Here is an 18553-nt window from a genome sequence, read left to right on the forward strand (position 1 = left end):
TCAGTACTCACAATTGTTTTTGTAGATTGATATAGTTAAGTCTGAATTAAGTATAATTTACCTGAGACTTCATAGATGTCTGATTTTTTAAATAAAAAATAAGAATGTATGCATGTTATCTGTTCGTTTATTGCAACAGAAGAGTATGAGGTAATATAATTCAGGGATGTGACTTAACATGGAAAAATGTGTATACATATATATGGTAAAGGCTGCCCTATCACAATTTTCTATCTAGCTCCTTCATAACTATATAGTTCAAAATAGAATTATATCTGAAATAGGATGTTTATGAAAATGATTTCTCTGTGGGCTAAAAATCCATCCAGCTGATCTAGCTGATGCTGGTTGGACAGAATAAATTCAGATCAAACCACTTGTGTCATCTCCTGATTAAAATATACAGGCAGTTCTTGACTTATGACCACAGTTGAAAATAGAATTTCAGTCATAAGTCATTGTGGTCCTAAATTGAGTCAGACTCAGACTGACTCAAATTGACCAGACTCAATTTTACAATGTTTTTATGATGGCCATTAAGCATGTCATCGTGATCATTAAATGAATTATGTCAGTCTGAATTCAGCTTATCCAATGGGTGTTTTTTTGCCAGAAAATGGCAAAAAATTCACATAATGCTATCTTATATGATTGCAGTATGCTGCAACCAGTCATAAATGTGAGCTGGTTGACAAGCACCTAAAATACGATGATGTAACTATGGGGATAGTGTGGCAGCCATAATTCTGAGGATGGGTGGTAAGTAACTTTTTTCAAGTTAGTCATATATATTTGTTAAGCGATCGGACATAAGTCCAGGACTACCTGTACCTTTTTGCATCTGACAAAACACCTGTATATGTCTCTGGAAATGTCCAGTGCAATCATGAACATTGAGAGATTTCCTTTCTGCAGTTCCTTTTCCCTTCTTTCCTCGTCTCTCCTTTTTAAAAGTTTGGATTTGTATTTGAGTTCACAAATTAATCTTTTTTGTACTGGGGAAGTGTATGAAAGCTAATAAATCTTGCCTCTTTTCCTATGATTCTCTTGGAACAAGACACCAAAGTTACTTTTAGAAGAAATCATTTATATTGCAAGACGGTGTCTTTATTTCTCTACTTTTGAGTTATGTAATTGGAAAACGGCATTCTCTAGGGTACTTGTGAATTTCTGTTATATTGCTTTCTCTGATGTTACCATTACGTATGTGTCTAAAAGAAAATCTTCTGTGTGATGTAGAAATGGCAAAGTACTCCTTGCAGACTGTTGGTTCAATTTTTCAAGGTTGATTATGTTCTAATATTTATGGAGCAAATGTATGTACAATTGAAATAAAATTAGATTTTAGTGGTCCATTATTTACATGGGTCAGTGTTATTTTTTTCCTGTTGCTTCTCTATCTGCTTAATGATATTGTATTATTCTGGTTTGATTAACAAATTTGGTGAAAATCTTTAGATTTTAATCTCAAACATGTGTCAAAGGGCGGGAGCAACAGTGGGGAATGGTGCATATGCATGTAGCTGACTGCTTACATAATGAGAATAAGCATGTCTGAAAGTCAAGCTCGTGCATGCTTCTCTTTCTCCTCTCCTTTTTGTGCCTGAAGGAAAGAACTTAAAATGTCCTGTTTTTAATTTGTGATTAATTTTGTCCTCAAATCAGGATATCCCCATTTGAAACATAATTAGACATTTTGTGGACTTAATCAAATAAAGCTTTGTGATAAAGGAAGGATGGAAGCTTCCTCCATTATGGAGGGAGGAATAATTGAGCTGAAATGTGTTCATTTTCTGAACAGTCTCTGTGACTTCTCAAGCAAATCAGCTATAAACCTTTTGAAAATATATCATTTCCTGTCAGTGTAAATGCCATTGGTTTCTTTGTTTCTCTCTGCCTGAGCCTACCAATGAAGAATTATTTTGAGTGGCAAATTAAAAAAACAAACACACACTCATGAATATTCTCATTCAGCCTTATCTTGCCATAGAGAAGTACTATTTTATTTTTTAAAAATCTAAATTCCCTGTCCTTTCTCCATCTTTGTTACAGCCCAATGATGATAATTACTCAGAAAATTACAAGTTTGGCGTATGAAATTCATGATGGTAAGAATTGGGGGTGAGAAAAGACTTCCTTCTTTAAATTTTTAACACAAATTGGGGAGGAGAATTTTTTCTTTAAATTTGTGGGTAGAACAATGTGTTCTGGCCAGCTATTCATTTAACTTTCAATCTTGGAAAACCCTTTTATTTTCTATCCATATACCGGATATTCAATCAGTTGAATATATGATACTTTTCTTCTTATAAAGCCAGTGGAATTTTATTGACAAAACCAGTATTTGTGATGATTTCATTAAACCAATATTTCTTTTATTTAGTTCTTGCTGCCTTGTATAATTATTTTTAAATGGGCAAATTGTATTGCTGAATATTTTTATTCATTAAATCAATAATGTCAACTTTTTTTCAGATTTAACACAAGAAAATTTACATCTTAAAAACTCCATAGAATACAAAAGCACCGTAGATGAAAATTAAACTAAGCTACAAATTGGAAAAAATAAGCAGTAAAAATTGTATAGAGTTATGAAAATACTTACAAGTCTAAATAAATAATGATAATTAGGTGTTTAGTTTAGACAACTGAGGAGCTAAAAAGAGAATGCTTTTAAACCAGAAAAGTCAGTTGGTTTTATTTGTAAATAAACAGAGATAATGGCTGCATTAGAATATAGCATTAATCGTAGATCAGCATTAAGTGGGTAGGTTGCTATAAGCCTCATGCTTGCATCCTCCCTCCCTCCCTCCCTCCCTCTCTGAAATATTAGAGACAGCAATGGGCAGTCTTCCAAGTTGCATTAACATTAAACTAGCAAATTTCTTATAGTAGGTGTATCCTTTTTTTAGCTCATGCAGAAGCATTAAGAATTTGGGAGTCTTTAATGAACAGCAGGAAGTTGCTGTGCTCTCATGAAATCTGAATCATTTCATTCAAATAATTTTTCAGTTCTCCACAGCCCTATAATAGTGTAGTCTCTTGCCACTTAAAGCTGTCCATTACTGCAAAAATCTGGACAATCATTAGATAGCAGCAGAGAGTTAGGATTTTCATGACTCTTTGCTCCCAGTTAGCAGTCATCTGATTATGCCATCTGATATGGAGCCATGTACATTGGCTCTACTCACTGTTTTAAATCAATCTCAGTTTACATTTCTAGTTGTGTGGTTTCTTTCCCCTTCTGTTCAATGGTGTCTGATTCTTGAAAACTGCCTGCAGTTTTCTTGGCAAAGTTTTTTTTTAAGTGGCTTGCCATTGCCTCTTTCCTAGGGCTGAGATAAAGTGACTGGCCCAAGGTCACGCTTTGCTTAAAGTGGGACTAGGACTCGGCCTCTGTTTCTAACTTGAGGCCTTAACCGCTACACCAAACTGGTTGTCAAGCTATATTGCAACATGCTTAAAATTACATATGATTATTTGAGGAGGGACAGAAACATACACTAGGAGTTTGACATTATTTTGTTTCAGTTAATTACTTAAGATTAAATCATAGTCTCTCTGATCCAAAGGTACAAGAAATAGCACTTTTGCATGATATACTAAACCATGTTTTGATTTGGCCTAGCTTGTCATCTGAAAACAGATCGTGGAAGCAATCACGGTTAAGACTGAGTTTGTAGCCATGGCATGTTTTGATTAGCTTGCTTGATCTGAACATGAAAACAAGAAATAATGGCAATCTTTTCATTAAATAGCATTTAGATCTTGAAGAAAATAGCCTGATGATTCAGTGGCTTCTGCTCATGCACAGAACGGCCTTTTCCCCCTAAAGTGAATCAAAATTCTGAATCATCTCAAGCATCTGGATGTAATAATCTGATTAGGAAATTTGGACTGATAACGCTGTCCCAATCTATGCCCATCCTAGATTAATCACAAAGAGGATTAGAATGCTGGCAACGTGTCCTCTCAAATCCCTGCTAGCATCAGTTGCTCTTATTGTTTGGTCTCAGATTGCAATTACTTCTCTTCATGACTATCCTGCAAAAAAAAAAAAGAGAGAGAGAGAGAGCGAGAGTGAGAGAAACAGAACATAGTCCCAGCTCTGTGGTTCTTGCAGCAGCCCCAATGGGTTACCTTTTTCTTTCTTGCTCATGTGCAGGAATGTTCCGAAAGGAGGAAGAACTGTCGCCATCACAGCAATGCTTAGCCGTGAGGTAAGTGCTTCTCTGTTTTAATGTCAACGGCTGCCTCAGATTCCATCTGTCAGTCAGCCTTTCAGCAGCTTTGCAGGAGACAGATGCATTTGGATTCCGTGCATTTGGGTGCTTTCCATCTTTTTTTACAATGATATGAAGATAGCGCTTTGGGCCAAACTAAACAAAGCAGCATAAAGGCAAACTAAATAACTACTTGGTGTGCTACAAGTAGTCGTCGACTTACGATCACAACTGAGACCAGAATTTTAGTTGTTAAGCAAGGCAATTATTAAGCTGATCACTGCGGTAGTTAAATGAATCACATGGTCATTAAGCAAATCTGGTTTCCCTTGACACTGCTTGTTGTGAGCAGGGCTGGGAAAGTTGCAAATGTCAATGACATAACCTTTGGATACTGCAAGCATCGTAAATACATGCCATTTTGATCATGTGACTGTGGGGATGCTTCAACAGTTCTAAGATCAAGGACAAGTTGTAAATCACTTTTTTCAGGCCACTGTAACTTCAAATGGTCACTAAACCAATGGTTGTAAATCGAGGACTACCTGTATTAACGCTGAAGAAAGATCAATTTGCATTTCATTGTTGGAGTATGACTCCCATGTCCTTGTTTTATTGAAGTAAATTTCTAGTAGCATGCTATTGAATTAGTCTGATTTCCTGGGTTTTCTCCAGTAACTAGAAATCAGATTGCCTAATGAATCACGTACCATATTGTGCCTATTATATCCAAGGAGGAAATGATGAGTGATGAACCATAACTACCATTGGCTAAAACTGATCAAGATTGTTTAATTCAGCAATCTTTATTAGGGCCACAAATTTTCCATTCCTGCTTGATCTTTTGACTAGTATAGGATCCTTTATAAACAACTAATCAACTAGTTTTGGATCCCAACTTTTTTATCTATGAAGTTTTCTGTCAGCTAGACAGTTCATCTATAACCAATCACTGTATGGTATTTTAATATCTTGTAGCAGAGTCCTTGTTATTAAAATAGAGGTAAAATCTCACCAGTTGCTTGTCTTTGAATTACAGACGCATGCCAAGTCTACTGGAATATTTAAGTTACAACTGTAATTTCATGGGTATCCTGGCAGGCCCATTATGCTCTTATAAAGACTATATTACTTTCATTGAAGGCAGATCATATCAACTGACACAGTCGGAAGCAAATGGGAAAGAAGAAATAAAATATGAACAAACAGACCCCTCCCCAAATGTAAGATCTATTGTTATTGCGATGGTGCTGTTGTGTTTGCATGGGAAGTCTAGTTTGCATTCTGCATTTTTCACAGGCATAACTCTCAAGCTGTATCTGGATCATTTTCATAAATGACATAGTTCTCTCTTCAATAATCAAGCACTGAGTTCATCTAAAGGTCAATATTCTTCATAGATACATAATTTTGGACCTTGTGGGCTGTGAAAAGCTTGGGACTTGTGTTTATCTCATCCCACGTACTGCCATCAAAATTATCAGTAAAAAATCAATGCAAGTTGCTTTTATTTCTCTAACTTTTGCTGGTATTTGATTTCCATTCAATAAGCACTGCCTTAACTTTGTAGACTTTTCATTCCTCTCCTAGTGTTTCTAAGACTTTTTAAGACCTCTTAAATATCCCATTGAACTTGTAACTAAGTTTTAAAACAAGAACCAAAAGATATTTACAGAGTTTAATTTAAAAATCACACTCGGATATAAAATATAAACAATATATATCTTGCTTATCTGTTCTTCATTTAATTATTAATTAAAAGTGCTGCATAGCATTTCAGATTCAAAGGCAGAAATGTGATTTGAAGTGCATATGGATGCTCATCTGCCAGGACCTTTTTCAAGACCTTGATTTTTTTTTCTGGGCTCAGATGGCTGCCTTCTTTAACTGAGTACAAGGTGGGAAAAACTAACTCCTTGAATTGTTTCCATCATTTGAAATATTCTATATACTCCAAATCAGACTTTTCTCTTGAAATCTGAAACTTTAATTAACCATATGTTTAATTAAATATATACAGGTAGACCTCAACTTATGACTAGTCGCTTAGCGACCATTTGAAGTTATGATGGACTGACCAGAAGGTTCTAACAACCTGGATTCAAAGTTCTGATGGAAGGAACCACCTGTGGTCACGTGATCACATTTTGGGCGCTTGACCACTGACCTGCATTTAAGGCCGTTTAGAACATCCCATGATCATGTGACCACAATTTATGACATTTCTTCCTGGAAACTGCTGTTTACTTCCGGTTTCCAGCAAAAAAAACAATCCACTGCAGACAGTGGGTTCATTTAACAACTGTGAATTTGCAGAACGACCACTGATTTGCTTAATAACCACAAGGAAATATGGTAAAATTGGGTCACTCTCATGATGACTCAGTTAACAATCAGCACAACTTATAAATTGTGTAAATTTCAGGCTCAATTTTGATTGTAAATCAGGAACTATCTGTATTTAAATCAAAAGCCTGTCTCCTCTGACTTTCTCCCCTCCAATTAGTATTTATCAATTTGACTTCATTTTTCTTAGCTGAAGTCTTTGCTCAGCTTTGCTTTAATACATACCTTCCATTAGAATTTCTCTCTGAAAAGAGGCTTTCACCTCCCTTAAAAGAGCCATGCTGAAGATTCTGGATTTAGCCTTGGATGCTTCCTTACAAGACGAGAGTATAACTTCTTTAGACTTGTTTTATTTTTAAATTTTTTTTTAAACTATGCATCCTTTCCCTTCTTTTTGGTTTTTTTCCCTCTCCCCTTTCTAAGTTCTCATAGTGCTGTACAATGTCTTCTCAAGTCCACATGTATGCTTTCCAGCATTCCCCCTTCTTCCTTCTCTCAAATTCTTTTTTAGCCACTATTGGCCATTTCTGAAGACTAGTCCAGCCTATTTATTTTCTGTTAGCTGCATACCTCGCTTAGTAATATCAGGCAACATTAAGGGATTCCCCTTCCGTTATTTTTTAGTCAAGGATGAAGAGAAGTTGTTTTATAGTGATGTGCAAACACTGGTTTTAGTAATCGCTGATAAATATAAATGCCAGTTGTATTAGTTTTCAAAACCATAAACCACTAAATGTTCTGCAATTGTTGGCTATTGTAAACACTTCCTCATACGCTGTAAGGTTTGCAGTGGTTACAGGCATTAGATGTACTTTGGCGTCATTGCTTTAAGCTGAAGTATACGATCATTTTATAGAACAAATAACTAATCATAACACTGAATATCTCTGTACATTAAACAAAAATGCATTTTCTCAAGGATTAATTAATCAAAAGCAGTTTCACATAGCACCATTTCATTTTAAACAAAAATTTCATGCATGTGGATATGCAATATGAATGTGGGGAAATAAATATTGTTTGTAATGTCTTAAAACCTATAAGCTTGTAATTCCAGGACTTGTGTCCAAAATATTAAGTTTACCAAGTGACAAGTTTTTTAAAAAAAATTGTCTTGTGTTGCAAGCCCTTATAATGCTGAATCCAACCCAGTCTCTGCTATTTTAAGAAGCTTTATTTTAACAATTACTTATAATGTAAAAAAAATAATAATACTTAACGCACTGCACTTTGTAATGAAAGGAAAAGAATGCAATTCTACTTTGTATTTTTTTTACATTATTCTCATTCTCCCAGAGCTATCATATACTTATAGTATTTGAAAACAAGCATCATTATTTTTCATAATACTCTCTAATAATTGTCATAAAAATGCATTTTTAGTTTAGATTTCAATGGAAAATCAAACACATTTTATTTGTAGTTTAAATGAAAACTTTAATCCATGTTACGATTCTTATGGCATAAAAATTATAACATCATTTAGCATATTTTAATAATAATAACTTTATTGTCATTGTACGTGTATACAGAGTATACCCATACAACAAAATTCACTTAACACCCAAAGACCAGGTCCAACATACATAACAATCCCCAAACACACTCCCACCCACCACAATTCCCCACCCCTATTTAAGTATTCAGTAAAATGTTCTTTGTGCAGCTATAGGTTGGTTTATCGGAATGCTCTCTGTGAAGCCACAAAATGTTATATTTTGAGTCAGAAAAGGTATTGAAAAAGTATGATTTATTTTTGATGTATTCAAGTACAGGTAGTCCTTGACTTATGAGCATAACAGAGCCCAAAATTTCTGTTGGTAAGTGAGATAGTTGCTAAGTGAGTTTTGCACATTTTACAACCTTTCTTACCACAGTTGCTAAATAGAACAGAATAGAATAAAAGAGTTGGAAGGGACCTTGGAAGTCTTCTAGTCCAACCCCCTGCTCAGGCAGGAAACCCTATATCATTTCAGACAAATGATTGTCCAATCTCTTCTTTAAAAGTTCCAGTGTTGGAGAATTCACAACTTCTGGAGGTTGAAATGAAGTACTACAGTTTTTAAGTTAGTAACACGGTTGTTAAGTGAATCTGGATTTCCTATTGACTTTGCTTAACAGAAGATTGCAAAAGGTAATCATGTGACCCTGGGACACTGAAACCATCATAAATATGAGTCAGTTGCCAAGTGTCTGAATTTTGATCATGTGTCCATAGGGATGATGCAATGGTTGTAAGTCACTTATTTCAGCGCCATTTTAACTTTGAACTGTCACTAAATGAACTGTTGTAAGTCGAAGACTATCTGTATTACAATCAAAATTAATTGATATTTTGAAGCAGATACCAGTTTATTTTAGCATAATGGGGGTAACTGTGCACAAATCTTCCAGTATCTGACTTGAATGATAAAGGAAATTTATTCCCTCCCCCCAAAAAGTTGCAGTTTACATGTTCTGATGCATTCAAATTTACTTGTAATTAAATAACTCTTCGCTGAATGATCAGTGCACTTATTCCAAATAAAGGATGTACAGAATTGCAATATTCTACAGTTGCAGAACTGAAGCAGTATTTTATTTGAATTTCATTAATTGGTACAACCACCTTTTTCTTAAAACACTTATAGAATAGGTTAGCTGATAGAATTTAAGATGTGGATGCAAAATAATAATAGATAAAGCAACAAAAGCCAAAATGTTTTGGATGCTGTTTTTCTGCACGTTGTTTTAATAAGGTGACCTCTTTATAGTTGTTTTGTTAAAGTTTAGATAGGATTTTCATTTTTTATTTCATAGGGTTCTATTTTTCTTCATACATTCAAAGAATGTTTTTTGATAAAACATTGAGAATTTTTAAATGTTTGTTTTTTTTTTTACTTGCAATTCCTCTCCCATTTGGTTGATTCTGATTTGGGGCAATAAAAATATCTTTCCCTCTTTTCTTCATTCCTTGGGAAAGTTTGCATCTTTCCCAACAGAGAGAGGCTTTAAACAACAATAACAAGAAGAATTTGCAAAGTGATGTAACTAATGCATCCCATGGATGTTGAGTCACAAAATGTCACTATAGTCTGCTGTGCACCAGACTATCCACGGCATTAAGATTCTACTTTCACCATTTCTACAGCCAATATTCAAACAAATTTGTTGGCTGGTTTCTTGTATTAAAAATGAAGATGATGGTATGTTGGTTTTATTTATTGGCAAATACCAGTTTCCACTCACAGAAGCCAAAAAAGTGGAATTTTAGAACGTCATTCTCAGTTCTGACTTCAGATATAAAAATTGTTTTTGATTCCTAATATAAACAAATAATGATAAATGGGTGATGTTTACTTCCTCTCTATAAAGACTTATTAGAAAATGCTGTATAAATAAGTGCATCTATCAGTGAGGATCTATAAATAACACTACTTTAAAATGTGATTTAATTACTCAGAACAGGTAAGGTTTTTTTTCATTGTATTGCTTATCTGCTTAACATATTTTGTTGTTTATGCTGCCTTATCTTTCTGACATCAAACAAAACTGTGTGCTCTTCATCCTTCACCCATTCCCAATGGTGTTAAGAGAAACCTGGCTGTCTTTCATAGCGTATTATGTGCTTTGGGGAAACCCTTTGAATGGTGCGGCTCTTGACTTTCTGCATTTTCCCTTCGCAACTTGCAGTTTTATATGGTTATGTAAAAGTTTCACTTCTGCTTTGTGTTGATGAAACGCTTGTGTAAAATAGGGTGGTGTATTATTTTTTTGCTGGATTCTCATGCTGGTTTAAAAAACAAAGAATACACAAAGACATTTTTAGATTAAAGTTTACATTTCTTGCATCATGAGGATCAGCAAATGGGAAGCTCTAGTTGAAAGAACGGTGTCCTGCCTAATCTAATAAGCTTCCTTTTTTTGGTTTGAATTTCATTTTTGTAACATAAAATTAACGAATGCCCCATTTCCTTTTGTTAGGTGCATGATACAAGTTTAAAATAACATTGTCTATTTGCTAATTGCATGTTAACTGAACACTAGCCAACATTTTAAAATGATTTTCATATCTCACTCCTATTATACCTTTTTACAAGCTATCATTTGTTGGTGCTCAAAGTTGGTGTCAACTGTCTGAAATTATTGTCTATCTTCGTAAGTTTCTTCTTCTTACAGCTTTCAGCTACTCTTATATTCCCATGTTCCTAGGGAACAAATCCCCTTTGCTTCTGGCTTCATATAAATATTTTTGGCTCTTGATTCCTTGCAGTTTAATCATCAGTATTTAATGAATCCAAGTACAACAAACTTTATTACACTTGGAAGATTTTACTGAAGTAATGACATTTTCTGAGGAGGCAACCAACCATTGAAATGGTTTAATTAAAACATCATTTAATTAATTCAGTCATTAAGAGCCTGAGTTAAAGTCCAGTGGGCTGAGGGTTAGTTACTGTATTTCAGCTGATTTCAGTGAGATGCAAAATTGAGGCACCTGATGTAAGCACTTCACTTAACTAATTTCTAAAAGAAGAAATACTGTAAAGCAGATACCACATGGTACAATAGCCTTCCCCAACTTGCTGCCCTCCAGATCGATTGAACTTGCAACCTCTACAATCCCAAACTAGGAAAATGAATTATGAGAATTGTAGTCAACATATTTGGAAAGTGCATTACATCGGGAATGGCTGCTTTTACTATATATAATGTTATTGGTTCATGTATTTAGCCTATGATAGGAGCTAACAACTTAAGTGGAAGTTCATGAATTAGAACTAGGGCTAGGCAATACTTTAGATCTCAAGCACAGTCATGAATTTACTTTTCAACATTAAACAAGACCAAAAAAAGCTCCTTTCCATATAAATAGTTTATTACTAAACATTGACATACATAGTTGAAATAATGGTATATCAGAAATAAGGTATTTGATACATCGATTATCATGTTCATCAGTATTATTCATCTTATTTATAAAGAAAATGAAATAACTACTTGCCCAGGACCTTATGAATGAGTTCAGCATGGACCAAAAACAGGTTTCTTGAATCCTGTTGCCAAATATACTGTACATAGTATAAAACCTTCATTTTTCTAATCTAAAGATAACAGTACTTTACACAAAAAAGAAAAAGAGTAGACCTCTTACATTCAGTTAAAAATGAAAATGAGCCAACTGCAAATGTATGTTATTTATTTATTTAACTGTGATCACGTTTCTGTACTGTTTATTGATGCCATTATTTTAATTGATTGTGCTGGGTCTTATATTTTCATTTTGACTTTCTTGTACCCTATCCAGAATTTGGGGGGAGTGGTCCATTAAATATTGCAAATGTACATTATTTATTTATTTTACAATATTTAATGGACCACTCCCCCCAAATTCTGGATAGGGTACAAGAAAGTCAAAATGAAAATATAAGACCCAGCACAATCAATTAAAATAATGGCATCAGTAAACAGTACAGAAACGTGATCACAGTTGCCCATAAATAAATCAACTGAAGAGCCAAATTGATGCTGGGACAAACTCTTTTGGTTTGTTTGGGAAATGTTGGTAGTGCTGGGAACATCTGTCTCTCTTGGGGAAGACTATTCCACAGAAAGGGAGCTGCTACAGAGAAAGTGGGTGCCAGTCCACATCTCATGTGCCTCACAGAGGAGATTTGCAATAGACCCTCTGTAAAAGACCAGATTTAAGGACAGGCAGATTTAAGTCTGGTAAATACAACCCCATGCAGTGCCTTAAAGCACTTGAATAATGAGCCCCTTTGATTGGATCTAGAAATCTAGCAGCCAATGCAGCATTTTAAGGATAAAGATTATTCTCACATGTCAGGAGTATCTTGTTAGAAGTATGACTGTATGTTTGTGCTAGCTGTAGCTTTTATTGATGATCCAAGTCTTACCCCAGGAGAGCTTATTTCACAATATGAGGACCACCACAGAAAACCCCATTTCTTGGTTGGGAACCCTTAGCATCCTAACTAAAATGAGCAAATACATATTAATTCTACCAGAAAATAAACTACTACCATATTTTAAAAGGGTAGTCTATCTAGAGCTCTCTTTTCTGGAGCAGAATATAAATTCAATGAATGAAAAGATACATGGTTATCAGTTCTGAGTTTCTCATGGGAACGGCAGTTAGAGTTACCAAAGTAAGCTATTTTCCCATCAATAAGTAGATTTTTTCTATGAACAATTGTTCTTAAATTGAAACATTGTAGACAACCTTTTATCATTTTAGGAGGTTGCTCTTCTAAATTATCTCCTCCAGGAAACAAATGTCTATTTAGAGCAGGCAGGTGTATATTTTATGTATGATGTGCTACAGCATACTAAATATAATGATACATTTTCTATAATAATTTAAAATTTCTAACAAATTGATTGGCATAGTGATTCAACAATGTAATCTGCAAAATTATTGTATGTGGGTGTGAGGATTATATACATGGTCATGTATTAGCTTACTGTACTACTATAATTATTATTTGTAACTGCTGATCCAATATTTTAGTTGAGCAAAAGATATTGGATCTATTAACCTTGTATAGAGGCAAGAACTTCTTGAACTTCTATTTAGAATTTGGGGGGGGGATGATATTATGTCATCAGAAATTACAGTGGAGGAATTACAGAAAATGGCTTTGCTTTGCTAAACATATCAAAACAAACATTGACAAAATATACATTCAGAAGATCAATCATCAAATAGCAGGAGCAGGAGCTCACGGGCTTCCTGTCTACTTTTATGGCTGCCTGATAATAGCACAGCCAATCATTCTTCCTATAACATTTAAAGACACAAACATAGATTTTTTATATATTACCTACCCAACCGTAGGATAAATATCCAACATTGCTGATGAAACTTATCTTTTACATGAATCTTGCTTCATTTTAAAATTGTATCCTATTGGAATTACCTATAAAATGCTGCTTGCATTTTTGTTACCATGAGTTACTGTCTCATAAATTAAAGCTCACAATCCTGACTTCTCATAAATTAATTCAAAGTATCTTCTGGGATCAATTATTAATCTTGAATCATCTCTCTGATAAAATATTTAATTACCGTAATTTCTAGATATCAAACAGCTTATGTTCAAAATATATTGTTAACCCCTCCAAATAAAATTTTCTTTCTTTCTTCAAATTTTCTTTCTATGGTTGCTATTGAATTTAATTACCCATTTATACATCCTTTCAGTTGCATATTCATTTTGTATATTTGCAGTTGGACCTTTTATTTTCTTTGCTGGATTTACCAGTAAAAATGGAATAGCATATTTAATCATTGTTTCTGTTTAAACACCGCAATTCTTAATACTTTAGACCTAGAAATAAAATGCCCTAATAACAAGATAAAAGTATGTTTTTGATTAATATCCCTTACAGTTTACAATTTAGTAACATAGAATTTAAATGCTGACATATATAGTACTATTTGATATCCTATTTAGCTCAATTGAATTAAAACTCTAAAATACTATTTCATTTTCCTCTGTGATTAGTAATTTTAGATAGGATATATTAATGGTTGGCCTTTCTGATGTCGTTATTGTCTTCCTATAATTTGTGTTAGGTGTTATAGTAAACAAAGTTTATGATTGTGTGAAATTTTGAGAGAAGCAAATGTAAGAAATGAGAAAGGACATCTGTGGGTTCATTTTTAAGGAAGAAAGATAGAAAAGCAAAGCCTTAGCCTTAGCCTTGTCATAAAGCAATTTCTTTTTTCTTTTTTTAAGTCTAATGCATTTTGATGAGAACTTTTTTCAGAGGCAGAGAAGTGAGGTTTTCTTTCCAAACTATGTCGTCTTATATTGCCTCTGAAAAAGATTCTCTACTGAAGTTTATTTGGCTTCTTAGACTAAGGATTCTCATTATTTCAATAAATACCATTTTCAGGTTTTGCTTACCCCCCCCCCAGGGATTTGTTGTTTTTGTTTCTTCCTTAAATTGCTTTTTTTGCACTTATATAGCCAAGCCGAATAAACTTCTCTTAATATATTTCAAATACATAGAGTCTGAGAGCATATTGCAAGCTGCTAGTTAAAACATATTAAGATTGCAATTTCATGTGTACATATTTAGCATCAAACCAGACTAAGCAATTGAGATTTATTTTTGACAAGGCATGCATAAATTTGCATCATGTTGTTTGCACAGGACAAGGAAATAAAATCATATACAGTAATTAACTGAATCACAACCTACATAGATATGCAGAAATATCAACAATAGCAAAATGAATTAGTGTAGCAAGAGTAAAAAAATAATAACAACAAAGAACAAGGGTCAGGATGCTAATAAAATTCCAGAAAGCTACACATCACCTGCATACTGGAATAAAAGTTATAGTTTTAGCATACTTACATTCAATTGTAAGAAATATTTTTTTAAATCACTATTATATTTACCAAGTTGCACATCATGTAGATTGATGTACTATAACTATAGGCCATTCTTGTTTTTTAAATTTTATTCTGTGGTTATATTGATAGAATGCTAATTTATGGTCACATAATTCTAAATTAAATGTGTTAAAATGATTATCTATTGCTGATATGTAGTGGGCTATTAAATATTTTCATATCACATGTGTAGCTCAACTTTTCTTTAAAGGTATAAAATATTCTTATAAAAGGTTGAAGAATATAATCTCTAGTTGCGCATTACATAGCTGTATGTTTTGTGATATGATTAAGGAATATACAAAACTAATCAGTTCAATAACAATGCCCCATGCCCTAATAGATGAGTGCTATGCATCCCTAATATGTACAAGAAATCCAAAATGGCCTTTAAAAACAGCGACTCCTACATTGACTAGAAATAATAGTAATAATAATAATAAAAAAAAAAACACCCCAAGGAAACAACCCTTCCATTAATCATGGCGGTTAGGATCCTAAAGATTATATTTATTTCCATTTTTTTTTTGGTAGCCAGGTTTTTAGATACATGTTTATATAGAAGAGAGCTAAGGAAGCTATATTATTTCTATCGGCACACACAGTTAAGTGCCATGTCTTCAGAAGCATCAGGCCTTGGATTCCTCCGTTTCTCCTGGTCTTTCTTTTGACACTTTTGCAAGTCAATAGATGTTCTTTTCTTTTTAGCCAAGTAGTCCACCCTCCCTGTCTTAATTTGGTATTGGAAAGGTAGGGTTTAAAGCAGAGGTGGGAAACGATGGCCCCTTTATGATTTGTGGACTTCAGCTTCCAGAATTCCTGAACCAAAATGGCTGGCTCAGGAATTCTGGGAGTTGAAGTCCACAAGTCATAAAGGGGCCATTGTTCCCCATCTCTGAAAGTCTATTTTATTTTAATCATGCAAGAGCAATATGGTTCATATATTAAATCAGTCATAAATAATTCAATTTAAAAGGTTTTTGTATAAAAGATGCTCACAATGTCTTATATCTTGCATGTTTCAGATAGCTGTGGCGCAGAAACTTGTAGTGTGTGGACTATCCTTATTATTTCATATGACTGTTAGCAAAACTTTCCCTGTAGAATACAACATTGATGACCAATTCAGAGCAACAGCATCTTTTCCTACAAAGATTATCTACCTATACCTGTCACTAATGGCTGCCAGGCCGAAGTATTATTTTGCATGGACTTTGGGTAAGAAGTTTGGGGGGAAGGGAAGGGGAGAGTGTTCCTTTTACAAGTTTTATAACAATGCTGAAAGAATATGTTTAATAGAGTGCCCTCTTGTGGGCCAAGGAAGAACTATGTTCAAAGGAATTCTTTTAGAAGCACTAGTTTTTTAATGGCAAGTAAAGTGTTTTATTAGGTGTTTTGAGCTCAGATTTAAACATAAAAATATGATTTGTGAGAGTGTGGTAGCTAAGCAGAATGTCTTAAGAAAGATTGCTCGGGATACACAATATCATTCATTCTTTATTTTGATTGCTTGGGAGCCTTTGATGGAAATGATGATTTTCATCTTAATCCAGGTAATACCCAATTATTAATTGTTAATGAAATATTAAAAGTTGTATTTCTTTTGTTTAAATTTACCCCAAATTGTTTTGATAATCTTAATTCACATTAAGATTAAACAGACTGCAGGAAATTCTTTATATCTGACTTTGAAATCCATTTTTAAAATTTAAATCCAGTTTGTGGAATGGCAAATGAGTCAAAATGAATCATACTTAATTTCCACACTGGTAGTAATAAGGATCCTACTGTTTTACTCAGTTATCTGTATTTTAATTTGATATAAAAACATAGAAAATATAGAAATAAATATTTCTTTCTATTTTCTCTTTTTAAAAACCCATTAGTCATATGAATCATATGATTTAACACTTTCAATTATCGTAACTTCTAGGAAAATAATTCCTTTAATAGTTTTACAATTTATTTTTAATATAAAATATTGCCAACATCCAGACTGTACTGAGTCTAAAATGTATTTTTTCATAATTTATGTTATATATTGTAGAAATAGGGAGAAATTGAGTATTTGGTGTTTAGTAATAACTTCAACAGTAGTTGCAAAATTTACTTTTTAAAAGTTCTTTGTGAAAAGCAATGCTACCATTTATAATATTTTTATAGCTTTCTACAATTCCTTATTTTTCCTTGCAGCAGAGGCAATTAATAATGCAGCTGGATTTGGCTTTAGAGGTTACGATAAAAATGGAGTCCCACACTGGGATTTGATTTCAAATCTACGAATTCTGCATATAGAGGTTAGTTCAAAACTTTCCAAATGGGGATATTATTTACATAATGTGTATAGTACTACTTTGTTGCAATGTGTTACCCTGATGAAATGCGCTTAATATGAGTAAGAATTTCACTATCCTTATTGCAATGATGTACAGGTAGTCCTTGACTTACAACAGTTCATTTAGTGACCGTTCAAATTACAACAGCACTGAAAAAAAGTGATGTGACCATTTTTCACAGTTACAACCATTGCAGCATCCCCACGCTCACGTGAACAAAACTCAGATGCTTGCCAACTGACTCATATTTATGACGATTGCAGTATCCTGAGGTCATGTGATCACCTTTTGCGATCTTCTGACAAGCAAAGTCAATGGAGAAGCCAGATTCATTTAACAACCATGTTACTAACTTAACAACTGCAATGATTCACTTAACAACTGTGGCAAGAAAATAGGTTAAAATTCACTTAACAATTATCTCACTTAAATTTTTCAATTATGATCCTAAGTCAATGACTACCTGTACTATTTGCACTCCCATATGGAAGTTTCAATATGTCTCTTAATACAGATGCTAGAAAATCTAAGCAGAAGGATCTTATTGTATTAAAGTTCTGTTACTGATTTCTCATAAGCATCTGGACACTATTAAAATAGAGATAAACTAGTTAGGCCTTTGGTTTGAGCCAATTCAGCTCTTTTACATTCACATTTTAAGCTCAATTGTGATCATAAACCGAGGATTACCTGTATTAAAAAAAAAAGACCAGGAGGTCATTATACCTCCTTGTCATCAACTTTCCTTTCCTTTCCTTTCCTTTCCTTTCCTTTCCTTTCCTTTCCTTTCCTTTCCTTTCCTTTCCTTTCCTTTCCTTTCCTTTCCTTTCCTTTCCTTTCTCCTCTCCTCTCCTCTCCTCTCCTCTCCTCTCCTCTCCTCTCCTCCCTCCCTTGATTTAGGTACTACCCATTCTCCTCACAGAGGTTGTGTACAAATAGAAATAAATAATACAAATAATACTTCTTATTTTTCTACTCCAGTAGAGGAAGTTGACTTTTCTTCCTTTTCTTTTATCTTATGAATAGAATGAGTAACATTTATATATAGAACATCTCTATATGAAGGCATAGTTGCATTAATCTGTTCCAACAAAATTGAAGAGTTTTCTGGCACATTAAAACTGACTACATTTTGCTTTGTTTCCGTTTTAAAAAAAATGTATGGACAATTCTCTGTGGTTTTAAATTTCACTTGCTCAACAAGAATATAAGCAAGCACCATATGTTTACTGAAATTAAT

The 18553-nt window shown here is 33.7% G+C and overlaps 1 protein-coding gene across 7 annotated transcripts in view; it reads left to right on the forward strand.

The window, feature by feature from the left end:
• Positions 1-18553, forward strand: part of MBOAT2 (membrane bound glycerophospholipid O-acyltransferase 2) — an 84655-nt gene that overhangs the window by 58879 nt on the left and 7223 nt on the right. For all 7 annotated transcript variants that reach the window (XM_034432056.3, XM_087882413.1, XM_087882411.1 and 4 more), the window contains 5 exons: positions 2053-2108; positions 4166-4220; positions 5263-5446; positions 16003-16195; positions 17171-17274. In XM_034432056.3, coding sequence (XP_034287947.1) covers positions 2053-2108; positions 4166-4220; positions 5263-5446; positions 16003-16195; positions 17171-17274 — 592 coding nt within the window. The remainder of the gene's footprint in view (positions 1-2052; positions 2109-4165; positions 4221-5262; positions 5447-16002; positions 16196-17170; positions 17275-18553) is intronic.

This window comes from Pantherophis guttatus, chromosome 1 (genome assembly GCF_059756535.1).
Source record: "Pantherophis guttatus breed Tessera chromosome 1, ASM5975653v1, whole genome shotgun sequence".
Lineage (NCBI taxonomy): Eukaryota > Metazoa > Chordata > Lepidosauria > Squamata > Colubridae > Pantherophis > Pantherophis guttatus.